General features: G+C 39.2%; 1 protein-coding gene across 15 annotated transcripts in view; it reads left to right on the forward strand.

Moving 5' to 3' along the window:
- Window positions 1-18,047, forward strand: part of LOC129768776 (disintegrin and metalloproteinase domain-containing protein 11) — a 912,619-nt gene that overhangs the window by 406,673 nt on the left and 487,899 nt on the right. For all 15 annotated transcript variants that reach the window (XM_055770661.1, XM_055770645.1, XM_055770693.1 and 12 more), the window contains exon 3: window positions 16,846-16,896. In XM_055770661.1, the coding sequence (XP_055626636.1) occupies window positions 16,846-16,896 (51 nt within the window). The remainder of the gene's footprint in view (window positions 1-16,845; window positions 16,897-18,047) is intronic.

Below are 18,047 nucleotides of genomic sequence, written 5' to 3' on the forward strand. Positions count from 1 at the left end.
ACGGTCTACAAAAGCGGGAACAAATGAACGCTTTGGCTCGATTATTCAAGACTGCATCGTAAGATATCATGTCGCCAGCTCACTGAACTTCTACGCATACCGTTTGATAATAAGGAAACATGTTGATAACTATTTGCTGCGATAACTACCACCATAATGCATGAATTGACTCAAATTGGGATTTGTTTGCAATTGAATTCGTGAATAGTTTCATTCATTCACTAGTTACTCAATAATTCAACCAATACACACAAAAGATAGCTCTGCGCAGCGGCTATATCGTACTCAATGAGAAACATCCGATGTGGGCTAATTGAAGAAATACAACTGATTACTAAGTCAACGGCAATGAATTTTATTCTTTAGTTCGTAAAAATACCATCGCTAACTGGCAACGCAAGTGGAACGAAGATGAATTGGGCCGGTGGTTCCACTCGATTATCCCTAAGGTTAGCCTCAAACCTGGACTTGAGTCGGGACTTTATTCGGACCTTCTCCCGACTCATGTCCAATCACTGTTCTTTAGATGCGCTGCTTTTTCGTTTCAAGCTTGCCGACAGCAATCTCTGCGTTTGTGGCCATGGTTACCACGACATCGAACACGTTGTTTGGTCGTGCGAGCTATATCTTGTCGCCAGATCGAATTTAGAAAACTCCCTTCGGGCTCGAGGAAGGCAGCCCAATGTGCCGCTGAGAGATGTGTTGGCTCGGTTAGACCTTGATTACATGTCCCAAATATATGTTGTTCTTACATCCTTTCCCCCCCCCCATTTTCTCCTCCTTTTCGTCCTTCGCGAGCTATCGGTTCCCTAACATTAGAATAAGTTAAATAGTTAATACATATTAGATGTGAGGATAGTTTAAGAATTCAGTGTGATGTGTGAGTATGAATGTGAAAGTGAGTGTGAGTGTGAGTGTGAGTGTGAGTGTGATTGAATTTGATTCCGTTACAAAACATGGTTACAATCTCCTTACATCCCATCCTTTTCCTAAGGAAAATGTGTCACCCTTCTAAACTCGAGTCGACCGCGAGTAATCGGTTTCCTATTTCATTAACCGTAGAATTAAGAAAACATGTTAATAGTAAAAGTATAGTTGAGAGTTTGGCTTCTTTAAACCTATGTAACTGAGCCTGTACAAATAAACGAATTATAAAAAAAAATAATAAGTCAACGGCAGTCCTACGTCAACCTTGCGGTTATATCATAGGTATAACCCATCCATAGTTTTCTTTGGGGAAACTTTTTTTATGCGGCCCTTATCCCCCGCACAAAAAAAAGTTTTTCTGTATGTACTAAACTGCCGTTCTACGCCTAGTTGTCCCATGTTACTTTTTTACGATTTTCACTTTTCTTCATAAAACGTTGTTTTTATGCATAATCTTACGGAAAAACACAAAAAAAACATATAGTTTATTTCCAACTTTCAAAAAAAAAAACATCAAGCTCAATTGTCCCATGATGACATTCTAGGCATAACAATCCCACCATGAATTTTTAAACCCGTAATCAAGCTTGATTGATTCAGTGGGGGGGATCTTATCACATTTCATTGAACAATAGTATAGTGCTTATAAAAAACCCGGTGTATTGCTGAATTGAAATGCTTAAAGCTTTTGGTAGACAAATATGCGAGAAAACTTTGATTGCGTTTTCACAGTTGCTGATTATGGAACATGGGATAACTATGCGCAGAACGGCAGTAAAATAATATAATGATTGCAAAGGAGGAAACGCCAAAACGTAATAAAATCCCAAGTGCGAATATAGGGATAACGGGTGTTAAATAAAAAATGAGAGTTTGTTCAATCACATATAAAAAAAAATTTTTTTCATCAATTTCAGTATTTTTTATTAATAACATAATGTATTTTCTTCAAAAAAATATCAGTGAATGTTTGAGTAAGGGCCGTGGCCTGCTGTTCGACGCAACTTTGTCGCGATGCGCTCACAAGAACGTTGTAGGGCACTTACGTCCATTCTCCGGATACAATTCCGGATTCTTGTAGTCAGTTGCTTCGTGTCCTGGGGCAAGTTTGTTGGGTTACGGTCTATCGGCACGAACGGTATCTTTTTCTCCTCAAGATACGCCAGCGTCTTCTTGGCGTAATGGGAAGACGCCTTGTCCGGCCAGAAAACTTACTTCCCCACCGGGTGATGCTCGTTCAGGAACGGCAGCAGGATTTTATCGAGGCACTCTTCTCGATAGATTTGTTGGTTGATTGCCAGACCGCTCAGCTTAAACCAAGGCTTTGAAATGCCCCGGTCGGAAATGGCGATGTACAACATAACCTTTTTTTCAAACTTGTGCTTGAACTTGTATTTCACTTCAGGCGGTGTGGATGACTTGTCGCTGGAGTAGTAATTATCATTTCCTGGAATATGCGTTTTGGACAGCAGAAAATTGCTTTTGTCGTCCAGAACGAAAGACGTCCCGCAGTATTTTTTGGTCATCCACCGACACAGTAATTTAACCGTCTCAATCTGCTCCTCCGTGTACTCCGGCGACCTCGTCTTCTTCCTGCAGACGATTCCTTCCATCTTGAGGGTCCGATGGATCAATACGTAGGAGCAGCCATATTTCCGACCGGCGTCACGCAGGCTGGTTGCGTCCTTGTTGTCAAACAGCTTCTTTAACGATGTCTTCCTCTGCTTCGTCATTATCGTCACCGGACGACCACTTCCGACCTTCCGCTCTACTTTCAGGGAACCCAGGATACGATATACCGTACTGACACGTACATTTTCTTCCTTAAAATGTGCCACCGTGAAATTTTGCTTTTCCTTGCTGGAAATGCGTTTCGTAGAACCGTACAATGCGTTCGCGGAGCACGTGCTGTTTCGACGCCATCTTTGCTTTGACTAAATTCAAACTAGCAAAACCAAACACGCCTACTGTTTCTAGGGAGCCCAAAGAGCAATTTTCTTGGAGAAAGAAAATTTTACGCTCTTTATTTGAGTTACTGAAAGGTATTGAAAAAATTCTCATTTTTTTATTTAACACCCGTCAAATTCAACCAGGATAACCCCCGTTACATGAAACTTTCGACATATGCGTTTGTGTGCAATCATAACTCTGTTTAACTTCTTCGCTTTTTGTAACAGCACAATAGTATCCCTCAAGTAATGCAATCCGCATCCACACACACACACACACACGCACAACAAGGGAGTGGGAGTAAATTTTCTGCACTTTTCTGGCCTCCGACCGGGATCTGTGTTGTATCCGCTAAGCATGGCGAGCTCGCTAACGACGAGAATCCCTTGCAGTGAGAATAAGTGAGCGTGTAATTATAACGTTGCCAACGTAATTAAAATATCAAGTTCATAAGTGCCGACGGAAGCGTGCCTTGTTTGCCCATGATTCCCGGGTTGAATGGATTCGGGTTTGTTCCTCAGTTTATATTTTAGCGAACGGAAGTAGCTATAATTTTAAGGCGCGAGCGGCGAGGCAACGGGGGATGGTAATGAATCAACGGAACCACTTGATTCTACTTTTATAACGCTTCCGGGGAGTATTAGATGTTCGTCCCGATTAATCACCCGGATGGAGGCGGGATTCGTCCCCATCATCCCTTCTAGCCCGGGGGGCTTGTTCAGTCTTTGCATACGGAAACACTGTCTAAAATACACTCGCGCGCTGTTAAAAGCATATTCGAGAAAAAAAAATGTTCCCATTCCGTGATTCGGGTGTGCGTTTTTATTTTCGCTTTCACCGGGAACCCAGGACCAGGTCAGGTCGTGTGCTTCACGAATGTTTTTACGATGTTTGCGCTGCCAAATTTAATACGGTCGGGGAATTTGGGAGTGAAAGCTCAATCGAAGCTGAATACAAGCTCTTTTGTGCATCGGCAACAGCCGACAAGAATGACCTTCCGCAAGGTAAATGGATGGCGGCGAGTGGTTAGCGCATACCGAAGTACCAGAAAAAAAAATCCACTTGTAGCCCCACTCATCGCAGGGGGGAGTGTTTCTTTCGCCAAAACACGTCAGCATGGATTCGGCTGAGTGGCACTAAGTGGTTGCCAAAAAGGATGGCACTAAAGTGGGCCGTCTAGCGCAGTGGCAACAGTGTGGCTCTTCGGGGACAAGGGCTGAGTGGTAATAAAGTGCATTGGGAGAAAGAAAACCACATCCTTTTTATTTTTGTTCTACAATTTTGCCTCATAATTTGGCTGACGAAATCGTAAATATATTAAGTTTCACCTCTCATGTCGGTTCCAACGGTTTTAGCTCATATTCACACAAAACGTCCGCTTGAACAAACCTCAATAGCTAATCAGGATCAAAGGTGATTTGTGTGAGCGAACGCTTTCCGTCTTCGGGAAGGTGGATGGATGGAGCCTAAACTGTAGCTGCTATTTGAAGTCACCGATTAAAGCGACCACCAAGAAGATGATGGTTCAGTGGGTTCCGTCAGCAAGTAAATCGGATTAGTTGGCAGTGACAAGCAATGATTTCAATCCGAATACACTTACGAATGCACGTATTTCAACAGTGGCTATCAATAACGGTACAGACAGCCCGAGAGAAAGAGAGAGAGAGCTAGAGAGTATTTATCGGGGAATTCTGGGTCAGGTCAGTCAGAGTTCGCTGGAATGGAAAACATCCCAACCTTTGGAGTGGTTAATTTAGCGGAACGCAATATATATTCCACTGGGCAGTTGTTTTTGATCTGTAAAGCCAATTTGTGTAGTTTTATTCCGACCGATTGATTTGCGAGTGCGACGCAATCCGCATATTCACGCACTGGTCGAAAATAAAATGAAATAATTCGATCAGTGTTGTGAGATAAGTTTTGTTATGCTATGCAAATGTTGGTGTCACGATGCCGTTCGCATAGGGGTTTTGAATTTAAATAATTTAAATTCTACAAGTATCGGTTCAATTCCAATGTGCACGATGGATTTCAAATATTTACATAGTTCACAATCAGCGATACCAAACATGCCAATGATTCTGGAGCATACCACTCTATTAGTATCATAGATATAAATTCCTGGATAATTATCCGCGATTGTCATTCGTAGATAGTATTTAAGTCAGAAGGTAACGATCCTCGCTTGTAAATCAAAATCCAAATTATTTGCAAGACTCAATGCACCGTGTAATGTTATGGCTATCTTCCGACAAACGGTGCTGAAGATAGAAATATTAATTTACTAGCTGACCCGGCAAACTTCGGCCCACCCAAAATTTACTTTTCGTTATCACCAATCGCAGAACTGTTCATTGATTGATCTTCTAATCTACCCTTTAAAATTACCTTTTACTATAAAATTTCAAGTACTTTTACCAAAACTCGTCATTATATAAAATAAGTAAAAACAGGAAGTGGGTTATATCTATGGTATAACCGCAAGGGTGACGTAGGACTATCGTTGATTTAGAGATCATTTGTTTGAAGTTGAATCTGAATTCATTCTGAATGAATGAATATTTGGGGGACTTCGAAAACGAGAGCGTTACGTTGGAGGCACAAGGTTTTATGCATCCAATATTGGGTACGGAAATATCCTACTGATGGGGAAGAATAATCTTCAGAAGCTATCCTGATAATTGTGATTGACTGAAAAATCACAAAACCAAATGTCACAGTGTATTACGCAATATTAAGGGCATATCGCGGATGATTGTGTCACATTTACCCGAAACCCACTCACCAGAAAGACAGTTACCCGAAAGACATTCACCCGAATTCGACTCACCCGAATGTAACAAATACCCGAATGCGACAGCTACCCGAATGTAACATCTACCCTAATTGACAATTACCCGAATGCGACATGGTCACAGTGTTACATGGATAGAAAACATTCAAATAAACTCTTTCACATGAATGTATTTTTAAATTCCCAGAGGAACTGGCAGATTATTTTTAGTAACGATTAGATATTTCCACATTTTCCTCGATACTGGAAGCCCACCAGTGGTTAATGCTAACTCGATAACCATCTGTTAATAGCACTTGATTGAAACATATTTGGTCACAGTGTTACATGGATAGAAAACATTCAAATAAACTCTTTCACATGAATGTATTTTTAAATTCCCAGAGGAACTGGCAGATTATTTTCCGGATCTTTCTCGATGCTGAATGCCATCCAAACGGAAAGAATTCCGCGCGTGTATGTGTGTGTGTGTGTAGCGGCTGCTTCGAGATCTTCCCGGGGAACCGTTTGTGGCATCACTCTCCTCCTGATGGATTCCCTTCTGGCCTAAGGTGCACAAACAGGTTCTTGGTGACACCGTTCATCCGTGCTTTCATGATAAACGAAGAGCTTCACCACAACAGCGACAACATGCTCCAATCGCTGTTCAATTTGAGCTGAGTGGATTTCCAAGCGGCGCTCGCTTATATACCGATTGGTGATTTCAATAACCTGTTTTGAAAGCAATTTTAAGACTATTGAAACAAGTTTTTGGATCAGAAAGTAACAAGTATAGAACGCGTAGACATTTTATCCTTCGAATGAAGTTTTTATCATACCATTTCGTTCAGTTGTTTAGGAGCTATTAACGCTCAAAATCCCCGTGTCCGGCGTAACGCTTTCGTTTTCGAAACTTTGATTTTACACCCCGGTATAGAAATGAAAGACGTAGTCCTACGTCAAAACACCAAATCTTTGAAGAAATCGTTTTTGTCCAATGGTCTGCAATGGATGATCAGTTTCTCAGACTGCTCACTCTCGACTAGAGATGAAACGGAATGTTGATTCTATTTTCACTCCGGATGATCGAATTTTCCGGATAATCGAATCATAAGAAAATTAAAAGGGAATCTCTCGGTAAACGTAAAATAACTATGATTTGCACTGACTTATTTGTACAATGCAGTATCTTAGCCACAAATTGACTAGCGCCCCATGGGGGAGGAATAATGTTTTGAAATTCGAAAAAAAAAACATTGCCTTGTTACAGCTCATGAACCAAAATATTATTCAAATGATCAAGTCCAAATACAAGCAAAAGCTTGGCATCCAGGAGCCAAGGAGAGTTCGATGAGATGGTTAAGCGAATCAACATTAGGGATGCTGTGTTTTGGGTGGGCGAGGCTTGGGACGAGGTACCGGATGATTCCATTGATCCCGTTGTCGGCTGTAAAAGAACGCATGAACGCATGAACGGTGATTCTATGGTTTTCGGAAGACTCAAACTTTGGCGTCTTTACGACAACAGTAAGTAAAGTCTGAATGAGCTAAAATTTTGTATAGTGTATTTTTTCGAGGTAATCATTTTTTTTTCAGGAAGTCCCATTCGTAAATTTGAGATGACCATTCTCATTGACACTCTAATGCACATCGTTTCTCATGAATTTATTTTTAAACCAAAATAAATAATAATTTGCAAGAAAAAAATTAAATTAAATTGAATCTATTCTGCGATAATATCGTAACATATGAAGATGCGAAATAGACATCTTTTGAGAATCCAATAAATCAAAGGACTATCCAAGCGGATTCAAAGATTAATCACTTATTTTGTATTCTTTGCAACAATCTCAACACTCCTACCCCAACTTTTCCTTTTCCTTACTACATCCATGATTATTCGAAAGATCATATGATGCACTGTGGATAACCGAATTAAAACATACTAAACAGACACTGCTCATCCTAACTACATCCATGTTTCATTAAATTATCATATTAGGTATGTTTAAATATTAAATCGATGTATTCATTTAAATTTGGAATTTCCAACGTATATAAATTTACTGCAGATAATCGAAACTAGTTGTATATACCAACCCCTTTTTCAGCTCTCTCCTCTATCTAGCTTCGTACAAATTTGTTCAAATAACCATATTTATAAAGTATATTAACAAATTGTTCAAAACTTTCGATCAAAAAAAAATCAAAACCAAAATACTCCGGATGATCGAGCCTCCGGATAATCGAGTCCGACCTGTACTTACTCTTTCTTAACTTATATTAGAATTATTTCAATATAACCCCAAAAAATCATAATTGTAACCTTTTCTGTTATTAAGTTCTTAACAGAAGAAAAGTTGTTCAATATTCCCTGCAGAATACGTGATAATCTATTAATATGTGTTCTTCGCCTTAACTAAGTTTTTAAAGTGATTTAATTCATCCTCTTGCATTCTTGCAACAAAATTATTGATTGTCGGTCGGTGGGAGACCATTTGCGCGAGTATATTAGGGTTAAAAACAGGTTAAAAACGTTTTGTTGGGAGAAGTAATGGATACAATCTGGAACGTAACGTTATTTGATGGTGTGAAAAGTTCTTTCGGATTTATATTAGAACTTCATTTCTATCCTGAAGAAACATTCCGCAAAAACTGAAATATGTATATTCGGAAGATTGCTGTATCGTATTTATTTTCCATCGATTGGTGAAACGCTATACTCCATGCGAAAACTGGTAAATATAGACCATCCGGATAACATAAAAATTCTTGCTATCAATTTCATATCATATCTGTGTGTATGTTCTCATGCACCAGCTTTTTTATTCGATGTTTTCTTCTTTACGTTACCGGTGGTCCTGTTTTTTTTTTTGGTCGTTAAAAGTTACTTGCTGGCGGTTTTCCAATGTCCTTTATGCTGCTATTCTTCGGAAGCAAACTACTGTACCACAAGCATTTACAAATCATAACATCTTTTATCGCATATACAATTAACCCACATTCATCTAAAACATGTATTACACCTGATAAATTTAAAGAATAAGTAGGGGACATTCAAAAACAACTGATCGAATAAAAATCGCCGCTATTTTCCCTGCTTATAAATATTTGTACGGTATGCATCACAATATACAGACATTTGCTGCATTGGCCCTTAAAACGCTTGCTGTCGGTATGATAATTGTTCAAATGAGTACAATCATGGGAAAATTATCGCTTGGCGATCCTTCTCTGTCTCATCCGCACACAAATCCGATCGACGGAGAGTGAATCATTGGTCGACAGAGCTGCTGTTCTTTCTACTTACGAGACAGAATACTTGTCTACCACATGTTTGGATTCGCTCACTCACTGAGTGGCATCGTATGATGCGAGACGAACACATTGATTGAAGAAGTTGTTTTCACATGCTGAAAAAAGTTGGATGCTTTCGTCGATTCTCTCGTCAATCACCAACATTGATCACACCTTTCCTTCATTAGTCTAGGGCATTGATAAGCCTAAAATAAAATCGTGGGACATATCATGAAGTCGTTAATTGTGAATAATGGAAATCCAACGTGCCTATTAATGTGGGACAACCCTACAGACATACAAACATACATACGAACAGTCCAAGCTAAATGAAACCGTTTAATAAAGTAATTTGCAATTTGGTGATTGCGACATCTTGGATTTGTATTTTTCACGATCTACTGTGATCTACTATTCAAGCCCTTTCATTTGATTCCCAAATTAATCGGGTTTTGAGAAAATATGCAGCCCGCCATTTGTAGTGGCAACCATCTTGGATTTGCATTTTTCATGAATAATGAATGTTCTACTAGTCAAGCACTTTCATCGGATACGTTTTGAGAAAATATGTGATCCGCCTTTTTGTAGCGGCCGCCATCTTGGATTTTCTACAGAGATAAGGGTGTGTTCCAAATTTCAGATCAATCGGTCAACAGGAAGGGGGTCAAATTTCTATTAATGTGGGTCGGCGCTACAGACAAACATGTTACAAACATACAAACATACAAACATACAAACATACAAACATACAAACATACAAACATACAAACATACAAACATACAAACATACAAACATACAAACATACAAACATACAAACATAGAAACATAGAAACATAGAAACATAGAAACATAGAAACATAGAAACATAGAAACATAGAAACATACCAACATACAAACATACAAACATACAAACATACAAACATACAAACATACAAACATAGAAACATAGAAACATAGAAACATAGAAACATAGAAACATAGAAACATAGAAACATAGAAACATAGAAACATAGAAACATAGAAACATAGAAACATAGAAACATACAAACATAGAAACATAGAAACATAGAAACATAGAAACATACAAACATACAAACATACAAACATACAAACATACAAACATACAAACATACAAACATACAAACATACAAACATACAAACATACAAACATACAAACATACAAACATACAAACATACAAACATACAAACATACAAACATACAAACATACAAACATACAAACATACAAACATACAAACATACAAACATACAAACATACAAACATACAAACATACAAACATACAAACATACAAACATACAAACATACAAACATACAAACATACAAACATACAAACATACAAACATACAAACATACAAACATACAAACATACAAACATACAAACATACAAACATACAAACATACAAACATACAAACATACAAACATACAAACATACAAACAGATTACAGGGCAAGCTAAATAAAACCGTTTAAAAAATCAGATTATTTTCGAACACAATTCTCGTTCAAGATTTTTCAGTCACTTGCAAATAACATGTTTCTCCGTTACATGGAATAAATGTTTGATACGGAAAATATGATAAAATAAAGACAGCCCAGCGCAGATTTTCCCATTTCTTCTCGACGAATCGTGCAATTTTAAGACATTTGGCATCAGAAATTTGTTTCAAAAACCCCGATTTCCGGTGATTTTTAGGTTTTCAAAAAACTGAAATTTCAACGTTTGTGACACCAATAAATGAAGTCCGAATGAGCTAATATTTGCAAAGGGTATATTATCGTGCAAATCAACATTTCGTAGCAAGTTCCGAATGAAAAATCGAGATAACTATTTTTATTGACACCCAAAACCATACTTTTCGTTTCGTACTCCGAAAAAAACGAAGTCCCAGATTGCCGATTTTTGACAAAAAAAAATGACATTAAGAGTTTTCAAATGCATATTACTAAAAACCGTTATTGTGACATATGTTGTGTTGTATACCATTAGACAGGAAATATATCCAGCATTTTTTTTACTTAAGACATAAACAGTGAATATAGTGAAAAAAGTTAACAATTTGACAACTAAAATGAGTATTTTTTTTTTATTTTACTAACCACTCGTTTTCCCCACAACGCATCGAGCAATCTTTTTGCCTACAATTCTGCGTTAACCCACAATATGATTAGATGCGTATAATTAATTGTTCTCAACTTACCGATAATAGTTAGGGGGAGACGAGGTATAATGGCCACCCTAAGCATAGAGTACAATTAAACACAATCCATACAAAATTGAGGTATTTCATTACGTCAGCATCGATCTTTAGGATGTTTTCCGCAAGCACGTTGACTTCCAAAAGTTTTTCTTTTTATTTCAAAATGTTATATGATAAATTAAAAAAAGGTATGAAAAGGGTGTTAATAAAATCATGACGGGTAAAGTTGGCCACCACTAAGGGTGAGATGATTACATGAAATGACACGTGAATGCAGGCGTATAGAGGATGATTGTATCCGGCAAAATTGTGCTACATATCAAGGTCGTTGTACTTTAGATCAAGCGTGACAAGAGTGGGAGATGTTATTTCTTCTGAATTACCTATAACGTGCTTAATGTGCAACCCTTGCGAAATTATCACAATTAAAAATCATTATATCTGGTATCAGAATAAAAAACATCAAATTTATCATGAATGCTCCTTGAGTTATTCAACCAGTAATTCAAGTGGTATGATGTTCTCATTCAATTCGTCAATTAGGCGCCTTCAAAGGTGCGTTTATGGTAAATCACATCTCTTACAATAGTAGCCACCTTGCCCCCGCTATGAGTCAAGTAGAAGTGTCTCAATAATTGCATGAAATGCTTAAAAAAGTCACATGAGAGTTGTTTCCGAGATACAACCGCGTAGTTGACGTAAGATTCCGTTAGGCTATCTGTTGATTTTAGATATGTTTGAATAATAACATTGTTAAACTCTTTGATAATGATTTTGTGGCCCTGAAATGGGCCGTTTTGTTTGGTTCTTTTTTGGTATTGTTTGTTCACTTTACCAGTGTTTACCGGATGATGATGACCGAAGGATGAAAAACAGTCGTTGGATGGTGCCTATCAGATAGCAGATGCCGAAGTGGCATAAGATATGACGAAAGCCGCCCCCTGTGACCCCAGACGAGATGCCGCCTGTGTCATGTATAGATGAAATAAAGAAAAAAAAAGCTCACCAATGTAATATAACATAAATATCAATACCAAACACAATTATCAATTTTTCTCATCAGTAAAAACATGTTACTTTAATATAGAGAAAACATCTTTGAAATGAAAAAGATAATTTTCTTTTATACTTTTTACTTTCTGAGTGTTTTGTTAACCCAATGTGAATTTTAATTGGACTTACAACATCTAATACTATATGTAGAACATATGGGAAATCATTTTTTCGAATATTTCTTCACTTTTCCAATTTTTCTCGCCGTATGATTTTTCCTTAGGTGGGAATGAACACAACAAAACAGACAGCTGGAACCGAACGCCCCGTTCTCGATCGGGAACAAACCTTGGTTTTTATTTATGAAAATTGAGATAAATCGATATCAAGTAATTTTAAATACAACTGCCACCATATAGAATTTTACACTTACACATTATCACTTGTGCTAAATTCTTCACAATACACGATCGGTCATTGATATGAAATTTCACGAAGCAACCAACATTGAAGAATTAATCGTATCACTCACCTTACTTGCAATAGAAAAATGCCATTTCCAAATCTGAAATGTGAAGTTCAATTGAACAACTTCGCAATGTTTGAAAGACTTTCGTCAGTGAATGATGATGGACCAGACGACGAAACAGTACAGAAGACCATATAAAAGGAAAATGTACAGGATTTGTCAAGACTTTTTACAACAAGTTAAATTTGAAACATATTTTCCTTATAACGAAGAACAGATTTGGACATGGTTTAAAAAACGCTTCCAATCCCATTTCCTCATACATTTGTTCTGAACAGAAAAGTTTAAACCCTCTGAAAGCCAAAAATAAAAATAACAAGAAGGGGAAATCGTAAGATGTAAAGTCTCCGTTAACAAAGGAAACGAAGGGGAATATTTGCCTAAAGTATAAACAGTGGATCTCGCTGAGGCAAACTTTCATCTTTTCGTCCCTATGAAAGTACAGACGATTATCTCACCGAACTTGAGGATCTCCTTGATTCCTAACTGGAAAGATGTATGCAAGGTGACATTGTATCTCTTGACATGTCAAAAGCATACGACCACGCCTGGCCCTTCCCAATCCTCAAATCTCTCGAGGAATGGGGAATCAAACGTCGTATGGGTCGTTACGTACAAAGCTTCCTCGATGACAGAAGATTTGGAGTCATAATCGGCAATCACCGTTCCGGGATTAGGATCCAGGAGAACGGTATTCCTCAAGGGTCGGTTATTGCTCCTACATTGTTCTTGATCTGTATGCAATCCCTCTTTGTTAATATTCCACCTAATGTTCATGTTTTGGTGTATGCAGATATTATCACTTTCATCTCATTCAATCATTTCGAACCGATGGCCAGGAGAAAACTTCAATCCGCTATTAACTCCGTTTCAGAATGGGCTGGTGAAACAGGCTTCACAATTTCCCCAGAAAAATCCCAACTCCAACACATTAGCAACAATAGGAAAAAGATCAGCAAGTTACCAAAACTCATGCTAAAGCAAACCACTATTATAGAAGATATGTCTCTCAAGATCCTCGGGGTGAATCTTGACCGAACGCTCAGCTTTACTCACCACATAGACTATGTGAGGAGTACTCCAGTTAAGCGCCTCCAAATAATCAGAACGATAGCATCTAGAGTTTCCTGTGCCCATTTAACATCGATCATGCAAATCGTCAACTGCTGGCTTCTATCCAAAATGTTCTACGGCGCTGGCCTTTTCAGCAGAGGTAATCATGTTGAAAAGAAGCTATGTCCGTTGTACAACAGAGTTTCAGAACTGCCTCTGGAGTGTTCATTACGAGTCCTGCCTCTGCCCTGATGGCCGAAAGTGGCCAGATGCCGTTAAAGTACTACTTGACGGTCTGTGTGGTTACTAAGGCTGTAAGATGACTTAGCCTCAAGGGTCGCGAAGATGTCTCCCTGGTACTAAGAGCCAACTAACTACTACATTCCATGACCAATTTCAACCTTCCTCCTATAGCTACCTTACCCAGAACCAAAATTAGACCCTGGAACCAATCCCCTCCTAAAATTGATCTTTTCCTATTGAATCAAGTTAAAGTCGGAGATCCTCCATACAAAAGCCAATAACATTTCCTCAAATCGTGTAGTGAGAGGTATGAAAGCTTTCATTGTATTATCACTGATGGTTCCGTTGCCAACGGCAAGGTTGGCTACGGAATTACCAGTGAATGTACAAGTATCTGTTCTTCCTTACCTTCATCTTCAGTGCGGAAGCCTACGCTCTCTTGAAGGGCTCTGCCCTTAACCCTCCCAGTCTGGAAAACCAGTAGTTATCTTCAGCGATTCTGCCAGCTGTCTACAAGAGCGGAAATCCGCTTCTTCCAAACACCCCTAGCTTCTCTCCATTGAGATTTTCCCTTTAGAGAGAAATGTTCCCTTTTGCTGGATTCCAAGTCACTCTGGAATTCTCGGTAATGAGGAAGCCGACAGACTGGCGGTTTTAGGTCGGAACTGTGATATTGAGGCGATCGCTATGTCTTCTATGGATGCTATCCGTTGGACTAAAATGTCTTAAGAGAATCGTGGGACTCGGAATGGTTAAGCAGGCATAACACTGCCTTGTGGCAAATCAAACCACGTGCATCTGGTTGGCCTGACAATCCCGTTCCACGACATCGTCATCGTTCCATCCCGCCTTCGCATTGGACACACAAACCTTACCCATAGTTTCCTTATCACAAAACAAGATCCCCCCAACTGCATCACCTGCGGTGTAGTCCTATCCATTCCCCACATAATAACAGAGTGCAAAGCCTATGACAATGAACGTTCGGCCAACGATTTGGACTTCCCCCTGGAGTTAGTACTAGCGCCACCCTTCGGAAACAAAGTGATCCGATTTGACCGATTCCTGAAAGAAACCGGCCTGTCCGACAAGATATAATAATTTCAACAGGGAACCATCGGGTTAAAGTCCCTTAAAAGCAAAAACTGAACTGGGCAAAGTTTCATTCTTCGTGAGGAAATCGACTGAACAACATCGTTGCTGGGCGTGCTGGATGGCGAGGGATCGAATGCCTTTCTCAAGGCAATGGGGGGGAAGGAGTAATATTATGGATGAAGTAAAGTTTTCCATGGGCCTTTTTGAAAGTTACAGACGAACGAACTGAAGAATTTTCAAGTCTCAAGCAAGGAAGAAAGGCAAACTTTCAGTATCGTTCTGTATTCAAAGCGATGAATATCGATGAATAATATGAATATCTTCCTTGTTTTGCGTCATCACATGTCTTCGTTTCGGATTGAGCTGTGGACGCGACCAAATTACTCACTCGCTGATGTCTCTGGCATTGCAATCATTGCATCAAACTGACGCCATTGCATTAAAGTTCTGAGCTACACAATTGTGCGGGGAATCATCAAGCTAGGCTATCGTCAGCTCACCAAGAGGCAACTAACTAATTAATTTATTTGGGCTCGCGTGCCAGTCGTCAAACTGCTTTCAACTAGGATTTATTTGATGTATTTGCGCTAATCTTGATCATAATGAAGCAGTGCTACTCTTTTCGAGGTTGTTGAGATTAACAGATAGAGTTTATTTCGTTTATTTAGTCACCAAGAAAGTGCATGTCGTTCTGAAATGTTGCATGTGATTTGGTTTCGCTTGCCAGTAGCAAAACTTTCTCCACTAAGGATGACAGCTGCGCTTATTCTAGCATGTATTGTTCTGCGAGCACAAGAATGAATCATCAAACAATTCTATAATTCAAACAATTTGATTGTACAATAAAAAAACATTTTAGGGCGACCAAAGAGTAGTTCTACGTCAACAATGCGGTCGTGTCTTGAATACAACCTCCTATTTTTTTTTGTCAGTACAGTTTGAGGAGCACACATTGAGCTAATCAAAATGTGTTCTTTAGCGCGTTTAGATAATGCTCGACATTTTTTTTGTGTTTGAATAATATAAAATTGTCTTCATTGTGATAGATATGTGAAATTACTTCCAGTCGATTGAGGAAAACTTTTTTTTTATCTATCATGAAGTTGCGGAGTTCTAAGTTTTTCATTATTTCTTACATGTTCAGTTTTTAGATTTTCATTTAACCCTCATATTGTCCTGTTAGACGTAGTACTGCGTTGAAATAACCCTTCCTGTTTAATGTACGATTTCTGGTGCGTTAAAACAGGTGCGATTTTCTTCAGCTTAATTCTAACTTCCTTTCTCTTATGCACCTCATTTAAAATTTATAGCTATAATTCAGTAGAGCTCACCACCATCTTCTAATCCAATTATTCATCCCTGACCCAACGAGCCAATAACCCGAAACCAGACGTTGTTTATTCTGGGTATTGTTCTTTCCAGCAACCACGAAAGGTAAAATTAATTGATTCTAATTTGCTGGGTGCCAATGGGCAACACCCTTCCGATTGGGGGCGGTGAAACCTTATTCGGTTTCCCGCACAGTATGGTTGGAAATCACGCGATAAAAACAACCGGTGATTAGATTATCGGATACCTACCCCTTGTAGGGGATGGGGGGCCCGGTGGTCACGGAAAGAAAATCCAGCTCACGCTAGCTAGCAAACAACAAAACACCGCTAATAAAAACTGTTGAATTAGTGGAGAATCCACCATAGCAGTGCTCTCTGTGCCATATCAAGATTCTGATTACTATTCGTTTGCTCTCCTTTCCCGTCTCTTTGCAGAAGCTGATTACACTCTGGACGACTCGTTTTGGAATGAGGAGAGCCCCGTCGGTAAGTTTTGTGTGCCAATTTTGTCGTAAATAAGCTCGGCCAAACTTGATGAACTAATGAACTTTTTTCCCTCCCTACCGCCGGAAAAAAAGTTTTGTGCCTCCCTTCATCCTGTGGCCCACCAATGCCGTGGGCGTATTTCTGTCTGCTCGCTGAGCATAAAAATATTCATTAGCTAGCTGACACAGCTAGCTAGCCGGACGAGGGCGGCCATTTTCCGCCGATTCTGCCAAATCGAACCTCCCCCCTTTTTCGCCATCTGCGATTCCGTTTGGTTGTTTTCCGCCGATCGCACCGAACCAACGCGGCGGAGTATCGGTTATCCATTTTTCAGGACATTTTATAATGATACACCGAGACGTGTCAAGAATACTTCGGGTCCACTGACGGCGCGGACCCGAACGGACCGAAGCTCTCGTCGGGTAGTGAGGGTGAGTGATTGAGTTTTATGAACCTTTGTCTGCCAGGCCAACAAAATGGTTGCCGTGGCTATTTTTGGAAGACACGCTCAGCTCTAGCGTGCGCTCCGAGATGAACAGAGAAGATACGGGAAGCGGATAGAGTTCGAAAATCAGCTGATTAAAATTCTGCCGGTTGGTTCGGCTCTTTATTTTAGATTTTTCGTTCAGAACACAGCGAATGCCAACTGATGTTTTGCTAAACATATGAGCCGTAAGGATCATCGGGGCGAAATATATCTACTCTGCTGCCGAGAATTTTAAAGTCTGGCTTAGGGGGAAGAACGAACAGTCGCTAGAATGCTCGACCGGATCAGACTTAACTGCTTTCAATGTTGGTAAAAATTTGTACACGCATTCGGTTTGAAGTCTGAGTGTTATAATGAGCAATAAACTGCTCACTGCATAAAACATTGACACCAAGAATATTCCAAATGGCTTATGTAACAGGACATCAAAGTTCACGTTGTAACGAACCATGTTCTGCTAGGACAAGCCCGGGGCCCAAAGTGAGCGGGGTTCTCTTATTAAATAAACTGTAAGCGCTTTATTTCAACTTGTTTCCTATTTGATGGTCCCTTCAAAGTTTGCAACCCCATTCCGAAGTTTTAACGGAATTTTCGTTATTAATTTCGGTAGCTATCGAAAGTTGGTGAATTGTTTTCTGCGGAGAAAAAACACTAATAATTATCT

The sequence above is a fragment of the Toxorhynchites rutilus genome, chromosome 1 (genome assembly GCF_029784135.1).
Source record: "Toxorhynchites rutilus septentrionalis strain SRP chromosome 1, ASM2978413v1, whole genome shotgun sequence".
In the NCBI taxonomy this organism is placed as follows: domain Eukaryota; kingdom Metazoa; phylum Arthropoda; class Insecta; order Diptera; family Culicidae; genus Toxorhynchites; species Toxorhynchites rutilus.